This window comes from Chionomys nivalis, chromosome 4 (genome assembly GCF_950005125.1).
Source record: "Chionomys nivalis chromosome 4, mChiNiv1.1, whole genome shotgun sequence".
NCBI lineage: Eukaryota > Metazoa > Chordata > Mammalia > Rodentia > Cricetidae > Chionomys > Chionomys nivalis.
Window position 1 is genome coordinate 64,367,096 of NC_080089.1, and position 16,423 is coordinate 64,383,518.

Below are 16,423 nucleotides of genomic sequence, written 5' to 3' on the forward strand. Positions count from 1 at the left end.
CTACAATGACACACGTGAGAGCCGGTCCTCTCACCTCTCGACACCGCTGCTTGTGTGCAGACACACGTGAGAGCCGGTCCTCTCACCTCTCGACACCGCTGCTTGTGTGCAGACACACGTGAGAGCCGGTCCTCTCACCTCTCGACACCGCTGCTTGTGTGCAGACATCCTCTGTCACAAAACAAGGGGAAAGGCACACACTTTGATGTTTCACATTTGAAAATGTCCTATCCCAGCATTTAGAAGGTTGAGGCAGGAGGATCAGAAGTTCAGGCTCATCCCCAGCTGCACAGAATGAGTTCAAGACCAGCCTGTGATAGCCTATCGCAAATAATTATTTATCTCATTTTGTAAAGCTCAACTAGTAAAAATCCCTACTAGTCCCCCTCACTACACAAGCTTCACTAACCTTGCTTTTTCTTCATCCACCCCAACCTATCGTTTATCTGTTTTCCAAAACTAGAATTTCTTCCTAAGCAATACTTTGTGACTTCTCCCCTACTAACCAATACATCTCAAACATCTTTCCAGAATCAGAGCTTCCAAAACCACACTGTAGCAAAAACATAAAAGGCTTAGACAGCCGTGAGCAGGCAGGGTCCCACCTCGCCTCTGGCTTAACTACAGCTGTGTGCCCAAGGAAGGAGCGTGTCCACGCATGCACACGAAGCTAAGCTCAACGAATGGATTTGCTCTTGGCGCTTGGTACGCCATTTCCCTGTCAAGACCGAGACCGTTAGGGTTAGAAAGTGGAGGCAATTAGCTGAGCACTGTCTGGATGGAGGATGGAGAGAAGAGAAAAGGCTGCGGAGCACAGCATGTTACGTAGAGTCTGGCATGAGGGGGCCTCATCAGGCACCTGCTTGTTCTACCTCATTTTCTCCAGACAGCCTGTTGGGTACCAGCCCAGATACTTCCCTGCATTCCATCCTGCTCTGCTGCCTCCACCTCCCTACCTTAACGCATGTGGGAGTGGATCTGGAGCTGAGGTCAGAGGTTATAGGGGGGCAGGAGTTCACCTGGGGAACAGGGAAAGGAGTCATCCTGCCTCTGTAGGTTTCTAAGCACCTGTCTAGAATGTCTCCCAAGACCCTTCTTCAGTCCCTGGGCCACTCCATTTCTCCGACAGTTGGGTTTTCTCAGCCCCTGCTTCTTCAGGAGCAAAGGGTCTTCCTCCAGCACACAACTGCCCTGCCCCCTCTGACTCCATCCAGTCTGTCCACCTACGATTGTCACCGCCCGGAGCTGACCACTTCCTGCTTGGTGGAGCATGCTCGGTGGTGCCCACCTTCCCAGCCCTCCTGCTCCAGATTTCTCAAGCAAGGTCTCCTGGCCTCCTCATCCCTCCTGGCCCTCCAAACTGCTGTGTAGATTGCTGGATGGGACCTACTGGAAACCATGTCTGTTCCCTCCCTTAAGCCTCCCTAGCTATGAGTAGTGGGCTAGGAGACCTGGGCTCAAGATGTTTTGGTTTTGTAGTATGTTGTCATGTCATCTAGGCTGGCCTCAAACTCACTACGTATTACAGGATGACCTTGAACTTTTCATCCTCCTGCCTCCACCTCCCTAGTGCTGTAATTGCAGGCATGGAGCATTGCTGATTTATACAGGGCTGAAGATGAAAGCTAGGGCCTGGTGCACACTAGACAAGCACTCTGCGTAACTGAGCCACATCCCAAGACCCTGGGTTTAACTGCCCCAGCTTGAAGATCCTAGGTCAACATCCTAATCTGAGATTCTGTTTCGTTACTATAAAATGGAGGTTGTGATTCTCCAGTCTCTTGGGATTCTTCTGAGGGTCAAATGAGATAAGGGGATAAAGGAGTTTTTCTCAGGGAGAGGAAAAGGAAACATGGTAAGAGGTTAATGGCAGGTAGGGTAGCAGAGAGATGGCTCAGAAGTTAGAATGTGTACTGCCCCTCCAAAGGACCTGAGTTTAGTTTCCAGCATCCATATCAGCTGCTCCAGACTGTCCATAACTCCAGCTCCATCTGTAATTCCAGCCTTCTTCTGGTCTGCAGACACCTGACGAACACTTGCACATACCTACGCATACGTAATTTTTAAAAAATTCAAATTATTAAAAGGGTATGTGTGCATAATAAAAAATAAATTCCTCATACACCCAGCCTCCAGGCTCCCAGGTCCCCTTCCCCAAGACAACCTCTGTTTACAGGGACATTCAGTTCACACACAAACTGGTAAGAATTTTAGCCTGGCTCCTGGCCCTGCTGCATCCCATTTCAGGAAGTCCCCAAACCTGTGAACTCAGGCCAGGCCCAACAGTTTCCAGCCTCTGGCCTTGTGGAAGGGGGTGCAGGAACACTGGTATATGTTTGTACACATGTCTGGGACTCACTCAATACACTCCAAGAAGTGCCAGGGCTAGATGGAAATCTTGATGCTGAACGGTGGGGCTTGCCCAGGAAAGAGGATATATTCAGTGACAGCTACAAGGCAGTTGTGCCTTCCTCGATTTCCTCACCCACCTGAGCTGTCACTAAGTCTTCTGGTCTTGACCAGTCTGTTAGCCGAGGTTGTATCTGACAGTTTGAATTTGCATTTCTGTCACCATGGGCCACCTCGTACATGCCCTTCCCCCACCTCACAGGCTCCTTCTGCTCCTTCTCAAGGCTTATCACTCTTCCCAATGGCGTCCTCCAGATCCTGGATGTCCAGGACAGTGACACAGGCTCCTACCGCTGCGTGGCCACCAATTCCGCCCGCCAACGCTTCAGCCACGAGGCTTTCCTGAGTGTGGCCCTCAGAGGTAAGGGGATAGGTGAAGAAAACCTGAAGCTTTCTGGGGACAGCCATCTTGGGAATGAAAGGGATCAGGCAAGATCTTCAGACAAATGATTGGGTAGCAGTTCTACATGAGGACAGAACTGGGGTTCGAGAACCAAACCCCAACTTCCAGTGGAGGGGTCCTTCCTTCTCACCAGGTATATGTGTTTCCTAGAATTAGGCAGGAACTGGCGAGCAGGTGAGGTATCAAAGGAGGAGTGTCAATGCCCCCACAGTCTCTGGTTCCCTTCTGCCCCTCGGGTGCCCTAACTGCCCCACTCATATACCATCAGTCTGGCTCCTTGCCGCATGTACGCCGGTCCTTTTCTTTCTGCCTTTCTTTTCTTCTTTTTTTACATTTGTTTTTGTGTGTTTGTGCACACGTCCATGACACAGAGAACAATTGGTAGAAGTGTCTCCTTCCACTAAGTGGGTTCCTGGGATCCGACTTATGTCTCAGGCTTGGCGGCAAACATCTTTAGCTGCTGAGCCGTTTTGTGAGCCCCTTTTCTGCTTTTCTTTGAAAGGCTCCTGCTGGAATAAGATAGGGGCAAGGGCACCCCATGGTTTTGGGGTCACAAAGACCTGTTTTGAATCCTTATCCTTCAGTGTGGCCCTGGTCTGGCGATCAAATGTCCAGCTCAGAGGGGTGAGAATAACAGCTGAGATGGGAATGCACAGTGTTTGGCGCTCAGCAGCTGCTCAACAGATCTCACTTCAAGCCTCCCCCAAGGTCGCTCACTTGTGCCATTTCTCCCTTCGCTGGTCCCATCCTCTCCTCCCCGGGTTTCTCTAAACCGCTGCTCAGGGAGATCTTTGCGCTCTCTTATGCACTGGGTCTCTACCTCCCCCTGCTGGACAAACAAGTTATTCACTATTCTGCGGTGCGGAGAGAGTATTGGACAAAGAAAACACAACGCGAAGCTTCCTGGCTAAAAATTGGAGCCCAATCCTTGATTTTGCACTTAGGACCCTCACTCCCACCCCCGCCTTCCTGGCGCTTTGGGAAAGGGACCTGCCTAACACACAACGCCTTATCGGTCTAGGCAATGCTAGATCTAGAACTGAGTGCTGGATCCAAGGTAGAGGCTGGGTAGGATGAATTTTGGAGGAAATATGGGTGTGATCTGCCCAGTCATTTGAGGGGGGGGGGCGGAATTCATTTGTGTCGGAGAGCATTCTTGTGGCTCCAAGATAAGCCCTGAGGCCTAAGTCAACTCTTTTGAACTTATAGCTGTTTTCCCCTTCTGACATAAGGATTTTGGTGCCCTGCTCCCCTGGCTCAGCCATTACAGGAGCAGCGGGTGGCAGGTAGACCCCGTCCTCCTGTTGTCTCTCCAGGGTCCTTGGAGGCTAGCAGGGGCCAGGATGTGGTCATTGTGGCAGCCCCAGAGAACACCACAGTAGTGTCTGGACAGAGTGTAGTGATGGAGTGTGTGGCCTCCGCTGACCCCACGCCTTTTGTGTCCTGGGTCCGACAGGGTGAGTGCGGAGGGAAGAGGCGAAGAGTGGGGGAGTGGTCGGGATGGTACAGTGTCTCACAGGCTCCAAGTCAGGAGCTACCTAAGGATGGAAGGAGAGAACGGAATCCACAAAGTTGTTCTTTACCTCCATAAGCACATTTGAGCATGCCCAACATGTGTACACATTCATGCAATAATAAAGTGTAAAGAAGCCGGGCGGTGGTGGCGCACGCCTTTAATCCCAGCACTCGGGAGGCAGAGGCAGACGGATCTCTGTGAGTTCGAGGCCAGCCTGGTCTACAAGAGCTAGTTCCAGGACAGGAACAAAAAAGCTACGGAGAAACCCTGTCTCGAAAATTAAAAAAATAAAAATAAATAAAAAATAAAATGTAAAGAACGGGATTGGAGAGATGGCTCAGAGGTTAAGGGCACTGACTGCTCTTCCAGAGGTCCTGAGTTCAATTCCCTGTCCTCTTCTGGCCTGCAGACATACATGCAGACAGAACACTATATATACTAAATAAATATTTTTTTAAAAAAAAAGTGTAAAGAAGGTTGTATTTAAAAAGCCCAGGGGTGGTGGTTTATGCCTTTAATCCCAGCACAGAGGGAGGCATATCTTTGAGTTCAAGGCCAGCCTGGTTTCCAGAGTGAGTTCCAGGAAAGCCAGGGCTATACAAACTCTGTCTCAAAACACAAAAAATAGAACACCAAAAAAGAAGGCTGTATTAAATGCATGCCCACCCACCAGAGGCCCACCTCCCATCTCTCATCTCCCATCTATCTAGGGATCAGAGTTCCAGGTCTAGGACCAGAGGAACTAGGATTCAAGCCAGTCACTGTGATCCTACTTTGTCTGGGAGGGTGGGGAGGGTCCCCTTAGTTGGAGAGGGCGTGGAGGGACAGCCCCAGAGTCCCCCTCTAACCTGCTCCTTCTCTGTTCCCAGATGGGAAGCCTATCTCCACGGATGTCATCGTTTTGGGCCGGACCAATCTACTCATTGCCAGTGCTCAGCCCCGGCACTCTGGTGTTTATGTCTGCCGAGCCAACAAGCCCCGCACCCGCGACTTTGCCACCGCTGCAGCTGAGCTCAGAGTGCTAGGTGAGGCCTGGAGCTGTGGGACACTAGGGACAGTGGGATGTCAGAGGGAGGAGAGGGGTTGCTAGAAGATGAAGCGTGGAAAGGGGTAACATACTGATGGAAGTGGGTCAGAGTCGCCATGATTCTCCCACTCCAGACAGATGTAGGTTAAGATCTTTCCTAATAAGCCAGCTCATGGTAGTACACAGATTATTAAAAATGGGTTAAATCAATATGTAAGAGCTAGCCAATAAGAGGCCAAAACTAATGGGCCAAACAATGTTTAAAAAAATACAGTTTCCATGTAATTATTTTGGGACATAAGCTAGCCATGCGGGCGGCTGGATACTGGGGACACAGCCCTGCCACAGATATTACAACAACATACATGGAAGGAGTCTTTGAAGGATAGAGTGGAGAGAGTTGAGACAGGGATGGAGAGGGGTACGTAAAGCCTGATTTGGATGATGGAGAGGGAGAGAGTGGGTGAGCTGGAGTGGGGTGAGGTTATGGGGGGAGATAGTGGAATGGACTAGATGGCCTGGAAACCAGAATCTGGACATGGTAGCTCTTGCCTGTAATGCCATCACCTGGAAGGTTGTAGCAGGAGTGTGGGTTCGATGTCAGGCTCTGGAAGAGAGAAGAGCTATCCAGGAGGGACCAGGGCAAGTGGGCTGGCGGTGGACCCAAGCTTGACCCAGGTGACTAGGGGAGAGGACCTCAGGGAGAGGCTGGGGGCGCGGTGTTGGGACGCTTGGGGGGGGGGGGACCGACCTCTTGTCAGAGAGTCCCTCCTGTCCCCAGGGACTCCTGCTATCTCGCAAGCGCCAGAGGCTCTGTCGAGGACGCGGGCCAGCACTGCGCGTTTCGTGTGCCGCGCGTCGGGGGAGCCACGGCCCACGCTACGCTGGCTGCACGACGGGGCCCCGCTGCGACCCAACGGGCGAGTTAAGGTACAGGGCGGTGGTGGCAGCTTGGTCATCACGCAGATCGGCCTGCAGGACGCCGGCTACTACCAGTGCATAGCAGAGAACAGCGCAGGAACCGCGTGTGCGGCTGCGCCCCTGGCGGTGGTGGTACGCGAGGGGCTGCCCAGCGCCCCGACTCGAGTTACGGCCACGCCTCTGAGCAGCTCCGCTGTGCTGGTGGCCTGGGAGCGGCCTGAACTGCACAGCGAGCAAATCATTGGCTTCTCCCTTCACTACCAAAAGGCAAGGGGTATGTATACTCAAGACCAAGTGGCCCAACTTAGGGCAACCATGGGTTAGATGACTGAAGGATTGCCCGGTGGGGACCTCTGTGGATGGGGTGAGGGGCAGCGATCTAGTATTAGAATTCGGAGTCGTGCATATACCCCCCCTGAGGGGATGCTTGCCTTTACAGGGTTAATGGAGCCGTCTTCCACCCTAGTTAACTAACTGCAGTAGTAACTGCTTAATTAGACAGCACAAGGAACTTCCTGACCAGTTCTGGAATTAATACAATGGGTAGACTAGACGGCTAGGGCCTTTATACCCGTCAGCCTAGACTGTCATCCACGATTTAGCTATACATAGACCATTAGGATCCCCAGACCAACTCCCGACTGGTAAGACCTGAAGTGAGTGGGCATCGACGGTCCTTTTGCCTCCTGTGCCACCACCTCAGGAGTGGACAACGTGGAGTACCAGTTCGCAGTGAACAATGACACCACAGAGCTGCAGGTTCGGGACCTGGAACCCAACACGGATTATGAATTCTACGTGGTGGCCTACTCCCAGCTAGGGGCCAGCCGCACCTCCAGCCCAGCCCTGGTGCATACACTGGATGATGGTAGGACCTCTGAACCTGCAGTGGCCCGGAACCCAAGGACATCCCTACCCAGAGACTGTGTACCCCAAGGACCTCTTCCTTACCTTGTGATGTCTTTTGTGCCCTGTAAAGGAGTGGGCAGGGTTTCTTCTTCCCCGTGTAAAATGGGGAAACTGAGGATCAGAAAATGAAAGTGACTTGCCCAAGGTCAGTAGGAAGCAGGGATTTGAACCCCGCTCTCGTGAGTCCCCATATTTTACAGCCCTCCTTCCTTACACCCGTGTACCATCCAGCCATTGGATACAAAATCTTCTGACCCACACTGTCCTCTAGCCTTAGGGTAGGAAGGCTGTCTCCTCATCCTCCAGCTTGGGGCTCCCCGAGAGGCTCCCTTCCCTCCCTCTGATCCTGGGCCTGCTCCTGAGTTGTTGTGTGACCTGGGCAAGTCTCTGACCACTCCTGACCTCGCCTTCCCCATCAGTGGAGCAGAGCTCATGCCAGCGTTCTTCTGTCTCAGTCCCCAGTGCGGCACCCCAGCTCGCCCTGTCCAGCCCCAACCCCTCAGACATCAGGGTGGCATGGTTGCCCCTGCCTTCGGGCCTGAGCAACGGCCAGGTGGTGAAGTACAGGATAGAGTACAGCCTGGGAAAGGAAGGTGAGTGGGGCTGGGGCAGTGGGAGCTGCCAGTGGGAAAAGAGGTTCTCCCCCAGATAGAGGAGTCTGTGGGGGTAAGTTCCAGCGGGGCATGGGAAAGCTCTGGAAAAGAGCAGTGGGAGGCTAGAGAGATAGCTCAATGCATAAAGTACTTGTTCAAGCCCAAGGACCTGAGTTCAATCCCAGTCTGGCATGGTGGTGGTGCCTGCTTGTAATCCCAGTACAGGGAGTCAGTAGAGGAAAAGGGAAGAAAAAAGCGGAAACAAGATAAGGAGGTGCCATGTGTATAGCCAGCGGAGCCTCTGACTCAGTTTCCTTTCTGTGAAGCAAGCAGTTCACCTAGTTGATTCTTGGAACCCTTCTAGTTTAAGCACCAGAGAAGAGATGGGATGCTACGGGTGTGCCCACGGGGCATGGGATGTTCTTGTTGGGCATATGGTGGTGGTCTAGGGGCACTGATGTGGTTCTAAAAGGAATGGGGGAGTGCAGAAAAGAAAAGAGGCTAGGGTCAGAGTAAAGCTAAAGAGAGAGGCGGGAGGCTGACCCAAGGTAGCAGTCAGGGCTCCTGACAGCAGGCGCTCCTGGGTGCCCTTGCCGAGCCCTCAGGACTGTACAAGGGGTGTGTACTAGCTATTTTGACCATAAACAGGGAGGAGAAAAACATGCCTTGGTCTGTCCATGCTGAACCAAGATTAATGGGCTTCAGCAGTTGGAGCTAGAGGCCCCAGGGTCAGCCTGGAGGCATAAAGCCTGCCTCCATCTGAGGGGTCAGTGCCCAGAGGACCTCAGGGGGCCTAAGTGGAAGAGTCAGTGTGATAAGTTTAGAGATCTCGGTCTCCAGATGAAGGACACTCAGCAGTCTATCTCTTCTGTCCCAGAAGATCAGGTTTTCTCCACTGAGGTACCCGGAAATGAGACACAGCTTACGTTAAACTCACTTCAGCCGAACAAGGTATACCGAGTCCGGATTTCGGCCGGCACTGGGGCTGGCTATGGAGTCCCTTCCCAATGGATGCAGCACAGGACACCTGGCGTGCACAACCAGAGCCATGGTATGGAGCTTCAGGGGCAGACCAGACAGTGGGGATGGGTGTTCTGTGGCCTTGGAACCCCAGGCCGCACCCAGCACAGACCTGTAATTGTCACCTTCCTCTGCCCCCTTACCCCCCACCCCGGCCACACATAGACTCCATGTATCAGGGAAATCTGGATGTAGGAGTGAAGGGCTGGGTTCGGGTATCTCTCTGTTGCCTTTGTGACCTTTGACAAGTCGCATCCGGAAAGCTTCATTACTACTGTAAGGGGCGGCAGGGTCAGTAATGCAATTATTCATAAAGTGGTTGGCACAGAGTAGGAACTCCATGGGCTGAGAATGTGGCTCGCTTGGTAAAACGCTTGCCTAGATGCACAAAACCCTAGGTTCGATCCCCAGCACAGCATAAACCCAGCATGGTGGCCCATGCCTATGGTCCCAGCAGAAATATCAGAAATTCAAGATCTGCTTCACCTACAGAGTGAGTTTGGGGCCAGCCTGGGATGCATGAAGTTCTGTTTCAAAGGAAGGGAGGGAGGAATCCATTAAATGGTAGCTGGTTTTGCCAGAGGCCTGGTAGTAGAGTGATTAAATGCCCATAAAGACGACCACTGTTTTCAGACATCTGGCAAGTTACTTGACATCCCGAGCTCAGTTTCTATCTGTAAGATATAGATAATCGTTTTTTTTCTTTGTTTGTTTTTGTTTTGTTTTTTGTTTGTTTGTTTTTTGAAACAGAGTTTCTCTGTAGCTTTGGTACCTGTCCTGGAACTAGCTCTTGTAGAGCAGGTTGGCCTCGAACTCACAGAGCTCCACCTGCCTCTGCCTGGGATTAAAGGCGTGCACCGCCGCCCGGCTGCTTTGTTTTGTTTTGTTTTTACTGGATTATAGAGTTATAAGAATGAAGGTCTGCCAAGATGGCCCAGCTAGTAAAGGGGTTGCTCTTTTTTCAGAGAATCAGACTCCCATTGTCTCCCCAGAATCTATATGATGGAAGGAAATAAATGAGTCCACAACTTGTCCTCTGACCTCCACATACACACACACACACACACACACACACACACACACAAATACCTAAAATTTTAAAAATGCATATACGAAGTGTTTGAAACTATCTTACACATAGCCAGCCCTCTATTCTTGAGCTCCGAGTAGGGCTCCTCACTCTAATGGTTTCAGACCTCTTTCCTTACCTCAGCAGCCCCTTGTCTGTATTTATTTCTTCAAGAGACTAGCAGAAGCCCCTCTGTTCCTTCTAACGGGCGCGCCCCCTGCCGTCTCTTTTGTGCATGCCTTACAGACGCGCCCTCACAGCTAGCATGCAGTGCTCAAGACCACCGGGAGGTGGCAGAATGGAGCAGTAGGGAAAGCCCTGGCATAACTCTGTGCTGTGCCCTGCCCCTGCCCAGCACCCGCTCAGGTTCCTGACATCCTCACTCCTCATTCTCTTCCCCTTGTCCCCATCATCTCCCTCTGCCCCCAGTTCCCTTTGCCCCTGCAGAATTGAAGGTGAGGGCAAAGATGGAATCCCTGGTGGTGTCATGGCAGCCGCCCCCTCAACCCACCCAGATTTCTGGATACAAACTCTACTGGCGTGAGGTGGGGGCAGAGGAAGAGGCAGACGGTGACCGCCCCCCAGGGGGCCGAGGAGACCAGGCTTGGGACGTGGGACCCGTGCGACTCAAGAAGAAAGTGAAGCAGTATGAACTGACCCAGCTAGGTGAGCAGGCCTGGGCTTGGGAGGGTCTTGTGAGCTGGGCAAGCCGGGTGCAGGGAGAGTGACCCCTGTGGCCTTCCCCAGTCCCTGGCAGGCTGTACGAGGTGAAGCTCGTAGCTTTCAACAAACACGAGGACGGCTACGCAGCTGTATGGAAGGGCAAGACTGAAAAGGCGCCCACGCCAGGTGAGGAGGCGGCAGGGGGGTTGTCAAAGCCTCTTTCCCCCTTTCCCTCATCAGCCAGCAGGCAGTGTATGTGCCACGTCCACTCCTGCTCACCCTCCTGGGTAGGAGTCCTCCTGCTGTCAGACATGCCCCTCATTCTCAGGCTAAGCCGGGCAAATGAGGAGAGTGTGAAAAGGTTTAGGAAACCTCATGCTCGATGCGTGATCCCTGGCTCCAACTTTCAACCTTTGGTTTTTCAACCACGTCCACCTATATTGCGTTATCCATCAGATTATCCCATAATTCTTAAACAGGGAGAATATCTTTATGGTTTACTTTAAAAATAAATTAATTTTATATGTATGGGTGTTGTGTCGGTACACCACCTGTGTTCCTGGTGTCCCTCGAAGCGAAAAAGGCTCCGAATCTACTGGGACTGGAGGTACAGATAGTTGGGAGCTGCCATGTGGGTACTGGGAATGAACCCAGATTCTTTAGAAGGGCAGTAAGTGCTCTTAACTGTTGAGCCATCTTTCCCCTCTCCTGGCGTATTGCTTCTGCTCAGCATAAACCATAAGCTTACTTAAAATATTTTAAGGTTTGTTTGGATATAATCTCTTTTTTAATTATTTTTTAATTTTTTATTACATTTTGTTTATTTTGTGTGCACTTGTGGGGGTGAGAGGAATATCTGATTCTCTTCCGTCACGTGGTCCCTGGGGATCAAATTTAAGTCCTCAGGTTCGGCAACCTTTACCCACTAAACCATCTCACTGCTTCATGTTGGGGGGCGAGGGAGGGTCTGGTTTGGTTTTGTTGTTGTTTGTTTGTTTTGTTTTTCTCGAGGCAGGGTCTCACTAGGTAACTCTGACTGTCCTGAAAGTATGTGAACCAGGTTGGCCTTGAACTCACAGAAACCCACCTGCCTCTGCCTCCCGAGTGCTGGGACATGTAACACTCTGCCTAGCAATTTCACAGCTCTCTGTTTGCTTTGTTTTTGTTTTTGAGACAGGGTTTCTTTGTGTGCCCCTGGTTGTCCTGGCTGGCCTCAAACTCAGATCCACCTATGTTTGCCTCTCAGGTGCTGGGATTAAAGGCATGTGCCCCCACCACCAGGCTAATTTCACAGTTCTTGATAATGAACTTTATAGGTGACAACATCCTGTCACGGTGTCACAAGGTCAAACAAAGGGACTCATCTAAGGCCACACAAAGCCTAGACCAACTAGGACCCAGAACCTTGCCTCCCAGGGAAGGGTGGTCCTCATTGTGTTGTGCTGCCCTGAGGCCCTGCGTTGTCATCTTGAGGACCCATCCTGACACTCAGAAGCAAAGAAACCTGGGTTCTAATTCCAGACAGTTCATTTCTCTTCATTGAGCGAGTATTTTACTAAGTATCCGCCATGTGCCGGCTCTGTTCTGGAAATTTAGTGTTGAACAACACAAATAAACCTCGTTCTCTTGGAGTTTATTTTATTTTATGCTTATCTAATAAATCATTGTCAAGAAATAGTATACACTATACCAGACAGTTTTCTACCTGCATTGTAAGTGTTCATTAATTTAACCTCATAAGGACTTCCGTGAGGGGCCGGTGAGATGGTTCAGCAGATGAAGGGCTTGCTGCAAGCCAGCTGGCCCAAGTTTGGTTTCCAGGCTGCTCCAAGTTGTCCTCTGACCTCCACAGGCACAGCGTGGCACACCCACTCCCATTCTTTCACATAACAAATACGTGTGTCGCCAGGCAGTGGTGGCACACGTCTTTAATCCTAGCACTTGGGAGGCAGAGACAGGTGGATCTCTGAGTTCAAGGCCAGCCTTATCTACAGAGTAAGTTCCAGGACTGGCTCCATAGCTACTGAGATATCTTGTCTCAAAACACCAAAAAATTTAAAAAAATTAAAATTAAATTTTAAATAAATTAAAAAAGAAGAACCTCAAGACATAGGTACTGTCACCAGATCCGTATAAGAACTGGAAATGGAGGCACAGAGAGATTGTGCAGCTTCTCTAAAGTCACACAGCTAATAAGTGGCCGAAATGGAATTTCAACCAAGCCTGGCTCACGATGCATGGCATGCTTTCTTTGTCACATGCTCGTCAACCATGATTCATAGTCGCTCTGGGTGTGACCTTAGGAGGGGAGAAATCACTTCAGTTCTTGGGTGCCTCAGTTGCAGTGGGAATAATGCCACCCAGCTCACAGGGTCAAAAGAGAGAGCCAGTGACAATCATGGTAGCACACAGCTCCAACCCCTGCACTAGAGAGACAGAGGCAGGAGGATGGAGAGTTAGAGGCCAGCCTGGGTTACTACATAAAGAGACACTGTCTCAAAAATAAGAAGGAGCCAGGCGGTGGTGGTGCACGCCTTTAATCCCAGCACTCGGGAGGCAGAGGCAGGTGGATCTCTGTGAGTTCGAGGCCAGCCTGGTCTACAAGAGCTAGTTCCGGGACAGGAACCAAAAGCTACGGAGAAACCCTGTCTCGAAAATCCAAAAAAAGAAAAAGGAAAAACAAAACAAAACAAAACAAAAAAAAAAAAAAAGAAAGAAAAAGGAAAAAAAAATAAGAAGGAAAAAGACCAAATAAAGCTTAATAAAGCTTATTGGGACTATGGGTGTCTGTCCCCTCTCACCACGCTTTGATGTCCCCTCCTAGACCTGCCTATTCAGAGGGGGCCGCCCCTACCTCCTGCCCACATCCACGCGGAGCCAAACAGCTCCACCTCCATCTGGCTTCGGTGGAAGAAGCCAGACTTTACCACCGTCAAGATTGTTAACTACACTGTGCGGTTTGGTCCTTGGGGACTCAGGAATGCCTCCCTGGTCACCTACTATACCAGGTATCAGCAAGGGGAGGCGGCAGGGGCGGTAGGAGAGGGGCTGCGTGGCTCAGCTGTGGTGAGAGGCACCAGGACCTCCATAGGTGTCTCTTCCTTGCCTGCTGACCAGGGTGTAACAGCGAGAAGGGCGAGTTGTCTGGTTCTATGCCAACGGCAGAGCCTGTGGGTCACCGTTTGGTGAGAGTGAGGTACAAGACTAGAAGCTTCCTTCCTTCTGCTGGGGCTCTGCCTCCCATCATGCAGAAGAAGGCTCAAGTTGCTGCTAGTCTAACTGAGAGAACAACCGAGGAAGGAGACAGAGACACAGACTAAGACAAGAAAAGATGCCTCAGAAGTGATTGGTCCCCCAGGTGCAGAATAACTTAATTAATCCAGGAAGGCTTCCTGGAGGCCAGGAGGGTCTGATTTGGAGTTTAGACGTGGAGTAGCGTACATCCAGTCTCTCTGTGGATTGCCTGGGTGTGTGTGTTGAGGAGGGTAGTGGTCCCAAAGAGCAGCTCCCTCCAGCGTAGGGCCTGGTTGGTGACAGGAGCTTATGTCTGGGGTTCTGCCTGGCTTGAAGCCTGTCTGAGGGCACTAGCCCTGTCCCTTCCCCCGGAAGCTCCGGAGAAGACATCCTCATTGGCGGGCTGAAGCCGTTCACCAAGTATGAGTTTGCGGTACAGTCCCACGGTGTGGATATGGATGGGCCTTTTGGCTCCGTAGTAGAGCGCTCCACCCTGCCTGACCGTGAGTAGCCGCTGCCTCTCCCCCATGTGCCACCCATTTGCTGGGTCCAGTGAAGGAGGAAGAAGGGGAGACGGTGCCCTCCCTCATCCCCTAACTTCCAGCCACCCTCAGCCGGGGCTGTGTCTCTGACCCTTCCCTCCCTTCCCTGCACCGCAGGGCCTTCGACACCCCCCTCGGACCTACGCCTGAGTCCCCTGACACCATCCACTGTTCGGCTACACTGGTGTCCTCCCACGGAGCCCAATGGTGAGATCGTGGAGTATCTAATTCTCTACAGCAACGACCACACTCAGCCTGAGCATCAGTGGACGCTGCTTACCACAGAGGGTAAGAGTGTCCTTCCCCTCTCCCAGATGACCGAGTTAGTCATTAGGACGTCCTGGGGGCTTCTGGGGTTAGAGGCAAAAGCTACTGCCCGGGTGCCAAGTCAGTGGTACTTCTGCCTCCTGCCCCTGCCTTCTCCCCCCCCCACTCACCCCCCTCCCTAGGAAACATCTTCAGTGCGGAAGTGCATGGCCTAGAGAGTGACACCCGGTACTTCTTCAAGATGGGGGCCCGCACAGAGGTGGGGCCTGGGCCCTTCTCCCGCTTACAGGATGTGATCACTCTCCAGGAGACATTCTCAGGTACCAGGGAGGAGGGAGGAGGCCTTTGGGGCACCCTGGGGCCCTAAGACCCCTGGATTGGCTCCTAAGGCCCTGCTTTTGGAAACTATACTCTTTCGACTTTGGAGTCCTTGGGGGTGGAGGGTGGGTGAGACAGTGGCAGCTTGGTAGAGGGGCTGTCGTGGTCAGAGGCTGTCAGAGAGATGGTTTTCTGGGAGCTTTCTAGGAGCTCATGAGCTCTGTGAAGGGGAAGTGGGCAGCAGGCTGGACGGGAACTCACGGCTTTCAATTAAGATAAACATGAGAGCCCAGGGCCCCTATTGAAAGTTATTACAAATATGAATAGAATATTAAGCACACATAGGACTAAGGAGATGCTCAGTTGGTAAAATGCTGCCATATGAGCAACAGGACCCGAGTTCAAATGCTCAGCGCCCGTGTAAAAGGTAGATGCGGCCATTTATACTATAACCCCAGTGCTGAGGAAGTAGAGACTGGATGATCTCTGGGACTGAGAGAGGTTGAGGAAATCTTTTGATGTGGACCTCTGACTTCCACAGGACACATACATGCACTTGTGCACCCCCCATGAACATACACATACATTACAGAAACACATGTGTACACACCACACCTAGCCCTCCTACGTTATGCATGTGTACACCATGAAAGCCCTTGTCGGCAGGTGGGAGAATACACTACTGAAAAACTGATTCTGTAAAGTCCAGTTTTCCAAGTAGAAACAAGTGGTTATACCAGGGAAGACCATGGTGGGCTTAGTGTGAGGCCTAATGAGGTTCTATAACCTTCTATACTCCAGTCAGAAGAGAGGGAGCTTCCAAGACAGGTATGCTGGCACACGCCTTTGGTCCCAGCACTCCAGAGGCAAAGGCAGGTAGATCGCCGAGTTTGAGGCCAGCCTGGTCCACAGAGTGCATTCCAGGACAGCCAGGCTACACAGAGAAACCTCATCTCAAAAAACAAAACAAAACCAAAAGAGAAGAAGAGAGGGGTGTCCCCAAAGGGTGGGACTGAGGCTAGCCATCTTCTGCAGAAGCCCCTCCCCTCCTGGATTTACGAACACTGTGTCCTTCTGTCCTCCCCACCAGACTCCTTGGATGTACACTCAGTCACAGGCATCATCGTGGGCGTCTGCCTGGGCCTGCTCTGCCTCCTGGCTTGCATGTGTGCCGGCCTCCGACGGAGCTCTCACAGGTGAACCAGGGAACCATCGGGACTGAAAGGGTTTCCAGGAAGGATGCGGAGTGGACAAAGGAGCGTATACTTCCCAGCGGCACTTGGAGCCTGTTAAAGTTAGGGCTGTGGAGGAGCTGTGGATTCAGGGCAGCGTTTGCCCAGCCTATATGAGGCCCTGCAGAAAAACAGATCAGTAATTTATTTATTAGTATTCCGAGATGAACGATTGAGGTGTTGTTCTCATGAAAATGTGGAATGAACTTAAGGGAGCCCCAGTCTCCCCAACTCAGTAAAAGCTGGCGGAGCCACCCTGTGTGCTTCCTTCATAGCCTCCAGCAGCGTGGATGGAGAAGC

The 16,423-nt window shown here is 51.7% G+C and overlaps 1 protein-coding gene across 4 annotated transcripts in view; it reads left to right on the forward strand.

Moving 5' to 3' along the window:
* The window catches only part of Igdcc4 (immunoglobulin superfamily DCC subclass member 4), a 36,703-nt gene that overhangs the window by 15,825 nt on the left and 4,455 nt on the right, over positions 1–16,423 (forward strand). For 2 of the 4 annotated variants that reach the window (XR_009057015.1, XM_057767952.1), the window contains exons 4-17: positions 2,634–2,770; positions 4,129–4,269; positions 5,198–5,353; positions 6,137–6,550; positions 6,980–7,144; positions 7,641–7,778; positions 8,656–8,829; positions 10,297–10,533; positions 10,615–10,716; positions 13,355–13,538; positions 14,140–14,267; positions 14,424–14,594; positions 14,756–14,893; positions 15,982–16,087. Coding sequence is in view for 3 of the 4 variants with exons in the window: in XM_057767952.1 (XP_057623935.1) it covers positions 2,634–2,770; positions 4,129–4,269; positions 5,198–5,353; positions 6,137–6,550; positions 6,980–7,144; positions 7,641–7,778; positions 8,656–8,829; positions 10,297–10,533; positions 10,615–10,716; positions 13,355–13,538; positions 14,140–14,267; positions 14,424–14,594; positions 14,756–14,893; positions 15,982–16,087 (2,391 nt within the window). In the remaining variant the exon portion in view is untranslated. The remainder of the gene's footprint in view (positions 1–2,633; positions 2,771–4,128; positions 4,270–5,197; positions 5,354–6,136; positions 6,551–6,979; positions 7,145–7,640; positions 7,779–8,655; positions 8,830–10,296; positions 10,534–10,614; positions 10,717–13,354; positions 13,539–14,139; positions 14,268–14,423; positions 14,595–14,755; positions 14,894–15,981; positions 16,088–16,423) is intronic. The other 2 variants (XM_057767954.1, XM_057767953.1) reach the window with 2 other exon arrangements.